Below are 6,156 nucleotides of genomic sequence, written 5' to 3' on the forward strand. Positions count from 1 at the left end.
TACACATTCAAAGAGACAGTCAAGCTCCCGTATATGAGGAGAATTAAATTATTTGTTTCACTAGATTGGTGAAGATTGTGTACGAAAATCGTACATTTACACATATATACAGCAATGTTTAAACAAAAACAAACGATTACGATGCTAAAATTGGCTTAATATCTTTTCTATCGTTCATATTTATTTAGCAGATGCATAACCATGCTAATGTAGAGCTGACTGTTTGATTTTTGTGCTAGTTGCTGTACGCGACATTGTTGCCTACATACAGGCAATATCTCTATTACGCCAGATTTTATACTTCACGTTAGGTTATTGCTGTCAGAGCGTATGGTTTAATAGCAATATCGTCTTGATTTCTACGTGATCAATTTCACCCGTTATTTGTAAATTTTCAATTTCACGATTACATTAAGTTTTATCTAAAATAAAACTATTTATATAAGATATAGATGATACTGTCGTGTAGCCAGCACTACAGTACTTATTTTAAAATTGAATCATCTTCCTAAATATGTTTCTATTCAAAGATATTTAAAAAATACTCGAAAAAGTGATCAATTTCACCCGAATTCACGGTATCACAGAACAAATCTACTTCTTTTTATCACGGAAGAACACAAAAATTCCCTTCTGATATAAAAATATAAATCAACTTTCATTCACTAGCACTTGCAGCATTTTGTTTTGAATTTCAGCATATGGTGCTCTATTTACACTACTACCAATATGTGAGGCAGTTACTCCTGAAATTATTCTATCGTGTTGACATAGCTAGTATTTGACTTGCTTCTGGTGCTAATGTATATGCACGATTCAATGATACACTAGCGCCAGCAGCAAGCTGTTGTCACTGCAAAACTAGAGCTAGCGCCAGCAGCAAGCTGTTGTCACTTCAAAGATATATAGGCAATACCGACACATTATCCAGCGGTCTCTCTTTTGATCTGTTTTTGAAATGCATTTAATCCCTGTGCTGGCTATTTCGGCCGGTCCGATTTAAAAAACACAGACACCACTATAGAAAATGGGCTCAATTTAGCCGCCGCGATTTCATCATTTCTCGCAATTATAACTCAAATTCAGTAGCGTTTTATTAAGACCAAAATACACGCCGATATTCAGTAAATATTATTCTATCAACTGGTATAAAAATCTTGTCTCGAATAAATATAGTTTTATCGTAATTCATGAATATTGTTCAGGCTACCGCTTAATGGGCTGGAAATAGGCTCCCGAACCCTATATGCTGTCTTCAGCAAAAATATATGTATGTCTTCAATCTTTCAAATGCTTTAAAAGATTCGAAATTAAATAATGTGATCAAAAGCTATGACCAAAAAGCAAAACCTGTTTCACAACCGGGGACATTTCCCTATATATTAAATTATTAATTCTTTAGACCGTGTCTAAAATAGAAACGGGTCTACTAGGAATAGTTTGACTCCTATTTGTTAAAGATTCACTTCTTATCTTAATCTTGTTTTTTATTACTGCACTCCTTCTATCTACTCAGTGTACATCGAAATCCAATCTAACTACTACAATCCACGAATTAATTAGGGTCAGCATAATTAAACCTTGGTGCAATATTTTCGTGATAAAAACCACCGTCAATCGGAACTGCGAAAGCAATACAGTAGTCGGTCATGCTATCAGTCCGTCTCCACCGGCATTGCGCTCAGATGCCGACGTTTGTTGTTTTTTTTCGCATTTGATCATCATTACAGGCAGCAGCAGCAGCGGCATCATTTGCTTTGTTGATAAACATATGCCACGAAAGTGCGACTCAAATCAGCTACGGTTATTACGGCAGACATGCATTCCGGCAGTAGCTGATAAGAAACGTTGAAATTTGTTACATTCGCGAAACCGGTGACAAACACGTTGATTTAGACCTGATTAAAACTAGTTTGTCAATAAAATATATTCGAAATAACTTCAGATCAAATAAAAAAAAAATTAATATTTGAAACTTCAATCAAGCTTCCAGTTTTTGAGAATTTTTTTCAAAAAGGAAACGAATTATAGTGAAGCGATGAAATTTCAATAAACTCTGCCATTATCATTTCGTTACTGTACTGCCATCTGTTGAGGCTGGTGTAATAAACAGGAAAAACTCCTAGAGGTATGCAATCCATTGTTAGTAGAATCGTAGGTGGACCAGCGCACGGAGAAAATTTGTAACAATCATCGGTCATTTTGAAAGCAACCCAACTTAATAACCGTATAAACCTCATAAACTATTAGCCCATTTTCAACGAAGGATACCATCTGGCATTCTCAAACCACTCGAATTGATGTATATCATTGGGTCAGGCAAAAATCGAACTGCTAAATCAATCATTTTTAGTGATACGCCAAAAAGTTTACCATTAAGCATTTGTGATATTAATAAATAAATGGATAATCCACACACGATTGATGAGCTTTGTAATTTTCTATGGTTTATTATTAAGGTACATATCTTTAATAGCAATAATTTACGTCTTGACAGGACTTAAATGTACAACATAAAATATATTTCATCACTTAATAGCTACTCTGTACAAGTGTTACTTAAAAATTAATTAAGTTTTGGCTGAGATCAGTTTACAATACTTTCCATTAACAGCTACCTGTGAGTCATAACGATTTCGTCGGCTAATGATTTGGTTAAACAGTTTTTCTTTACGATTGTGGGTCTCTGTTTCCATACGAATCTGAGCGTACCTCTAACTTAAAATGCGCATTCATAAATAAAAGCAATATCAGTCTTTAAAAAAATGTTCGGTCTACCTCGTTGGCTTCGTTGGCCCGGCTAGCAATTGAATAGCATACACCAGTCTACGGTGTGAACAGTGTACTGTTATGGTGGGAATAAAAACCAAGCTATTACTCTTATCTTTGGCTGTTTTCGTCGAACTTTTTCCTCTTCCAGGTCATACTATCTACCTTGCTCCCTTTTGGCCCATTATCGTCTATCCGCTTTGGAATCCTATTCTGACGCCTTGCTCGCGTTCCTAGCTAATGCCATAACAATGCATAAATGACATACTCTGTGCTTAAAATAACTAATACAAAATCAACAAACAAAAGAATCAACTAGTTTCGCGCCCACGCCCCTTATCCCCTCACCCCCACGATCACTGACTGAACTAAGGAACACTCTGCATGAAGATGGATCAAATGAGACCATTTCACCGACCCTGATTACCTCTGCATAATCTCGTCGATAGAGAAACCGAGTGATTTTTTAGGGATCGTAACATGAATCGGAGTACCGTGCAGATCCATTTCATCTTCATCCTCATCTTCAATATCTTCGTCGACAATGATTTCCTTCTCGGGGGTAGAAGAGGCAGATTTTTGCGAAAGATCCAACACAGGTCCGTTTGGCGTCACTTCAGACAGTGCGTGGCCTTGCATATGCGTCTTAAGATTGGCTCGCTGATTGAAGGTTCGATTGCAAATAGTGCACTTGTGTGGAGACTCTTCCAAGTGCGTTACTTTGTGCACTGCCAGTGTTCGAGACTGACAGAAACCCTTGCCACAATCGGAGCACTTAAATGGTTTTTCTTTGGAGTGGATATATCGGTGGTCTCGGAGGTGATCCTGTCGACGGAAAGCCTTACCGCATATATCACACGAGTAGGGCCGTTCGTCGGTGTGGGTACGTTCGTGGATCAGCAGATTGTAGGATTTCGTAAAGTGACGATGACAATACTTGCAGATGAATTGCTTTTTGGGGCGAGAACTACCGCTACCAGTGACTTTCATTGGACCCAGCGGATTGATTGGTCGTCCGAGGCTTGGGATGCGGGCGAGGTCCGGGGGGTACCCCTGATGCTGGAAATGCTGCTGATAGATGGCAGCATTACGGATCCACTGCTGCATCAGGGCATGCGAGTGGTGAGCAGCAACGGCAGGAAGCTGGGCGTAACCGGGTACTGGGTAACCGGTTCGGTGGAGGTGCTGTTGAGCGGCAGCCGCTGCTTGTGTTTGGAGCCATAGGCGGTGCTGCTGTGCTTGATGATGCTGCTGCTGTTGTTGCTGTTGTTGTTGTTGTTGTTGCTGCTGGTGCTGCTGCTGTTGTTGGTAGAGGAAAGTCTCCATCGTGTGAGACTGCCCGTTAGTTTGTTGCGAAACGAAGGTATTCGGGATTTCCTGGTGGGGATGCTGTGGATGATGGTGATGATGATGATGTTGATGATGATGGGGTTGCGGTATGTGGTGGTGCTGTGATGGAGACCGGTTTTGCTCCATGTCGAAATAGTGTCGAGATGTGATCCCGGCCGACACTACACTAATACTGTCCTCGGTTGGCGTGTGTGGGGGGGTTAAAATAGGCGATACCGTCGATCGTGGTTCTAGTTTGATTGAGGCTAGGATCTCCGTTGGAAAATCTGAAGAGGTAATTAAAACAAATAAAAGCATACAAGCATTAGACACATGATACACTTCATACATGATGCACTCTGAATAATCGTAATCATAGGGAATAGCTGTGATGTCGCTGAAATTTGTTAAAGATAATTACCTGGTGATCTAGCTTTTAACTCCTCGATACTGATGTCACTGCAGCTGGATGATGACGAATTAATAGACATTTTAAGTCTTCTGCCAAAGCAATTAGGCCACAAGTTAAATTTAGTCCGCTCACACGGTAGGAATAGAGTTCATTCACTAAGTACTACACACTTGTCTGCCAACAACTGATAACCTTTTGTCCTTTTGTATAATGTTTTATTTGCTAGTTCGAAGCACAATTTCAACGGAAGCACTGCTCACCGATCCGAAGCTATAACGTAACTAAAGCTGCTGTTCGATATCCTTTGCACATTATCCTTTTTCCCAGTGCAAGGATTCCGACCTTACACACAATATCCTATATTATGTACATAGAAGTGCACGCACACATAGCTATCACCGGTTTCGATCAATACTTTGTTAAAGAAACCAAAAAAAAACGATCGCAAAACTTTCGAAACACGACACACAACAGCCGTCGGTTCTATTTTTGGTATGACTTTGAAACTAGATGTTTAGACAACAAGTTGTCGGTACAAACTGATTTGCTACTAACGAAACTTCCAAGGAAGTCACTTCTGTGCATAGAAAAAGAGCGCAAACGAGGAGGAGAGCACCAGGGAGAGAAGCTTACGCTGATTATACCAATAGGCCTGCGAGCATGAGAGAGATCCACACACACCTTCTTCAGTGAGCGAAACGAACAGCACCAGCCAGTCACAGAATGGTGGGGGTAAACGTTGACGCCCACTGTATGCTGCTGCTCTGGGCCACCGGTTTGCACTCCGTCCAATGGCAGCTTTTATGTTGCGTCCCCTTCTTCCAGCCCGTTGCCACTGCCGATAGATTACAAAAAGTGCTATTGTACACTTAGTGTGACCGAAATGGCAAACGGCATTTTCACTCACGCCGCCGCTCGACTGAAAACCAACAACCTATATTTCCCTGTATTGTATCCCTTTTCGCTGGTTGTGTGTGCCGATGATCCTCGTCGCTTTTATGTTGCTGCCGTGTGCTGCTATGTGCTTCCAGCTCCTGCCGCCGAGATGCTGCCGAACAGTGGTGATGCTGCTGTAGCTCTTCTGTGTTATTTTTTTTTATTTGGCCCTTTCTTCCTTCTTTTGTATTACAATCGAGCTCTCGTGCGCGCAGACACCATGCCGTATGGAGGTCCGTACTGTTTGCCCGGGTATCCACGAACGTACCTGCATACATAAAGGTCCCTACGTGTACTTCATCTCTCAATTTTGTCACTGATTGTTTTGGGGGTAATAATTGTACGGGATTGGTCTGCCGTTACCGTTCTACATCCGGTCAGGAGTTGGGAAAAAGGGCAAATTCGTTTGCTATTAGAAAATTTTACAATTGAATGCCTTTTGCCCGGGAGCTACCGTGCAAATGAACTGGCTTGCCTGCATTCATTACATGATAAAAATCATTATTATTAATTAATTATTTATAATAACATGTAGGTTTTGACAATGTTACGAAAATAAAGTAAGAAAAAAACTATTATTTGTCAGTTGAATATTTTAACGAGTTCAGAAGCTATGTAGGGTACGGGAGGGTATTTCCAGCACACTACTAAATTCGTCATACATTACCTTTTTTTGCTGCGCTTTCCCAAATAAAAACTTCGCCGCTATA

General features: G+C 40.5%; 1 protein-coding gene across 1 annotated transcript; it reads right to left on the reverse strand.

Moving 5' to 3' along the window:
• Positions 1-3,192: 3,192 nt before the first annotated feature.
• On the reverse strand, positions 3,193-4,589 carry LOC128743312 (protein odd-skipped). The gene is made up of 2 exons (XM_053839866.1): positions 4,520-4,589; positions 3,193-4,385 (listed from the first exon to the last, which is right to left on the reverse strand). Exons 1-2 carry the CDS (start codon positions 4,587-4,589, stop codon positions 3,193-3,195), a joined length of 1,263 nt encoding a protein of 420 aa, XP_053695841.1.
• Positions 4,590-6,156: the final 1,567 nt, after the last annotated feature.

This window comes from Sabethes cyaneus, chromosome 3 (genome assembly GCF_943734655.1).
Source record: "Sabethes cyaneus chromosome 3, idSabCyanKW18_F2, whole genome shotgun sequence".
Lineage (NCBI taxonomy): Eukaryota > Metazoa > Arthropoda > Insecta > Diptera > Culicidae > Sabethes > Sabethes cyaneus.

Coding starts and splice junctions, on each gene's coding strand:
- LOC128743312 (XM_053839866.1), bottom strand. CDS start 4,589: ATGTCTATTAATTCGTCATCATCCAGCTGCAGTGACATCAGTATCGAG. Junction 4,386..4,519: donor GTTAAAAGCTAGATCACCAG/GTAATTATCTTT, acceptor TTACCTCTTCAG/ATTTTCCAACGGAGATCCTA.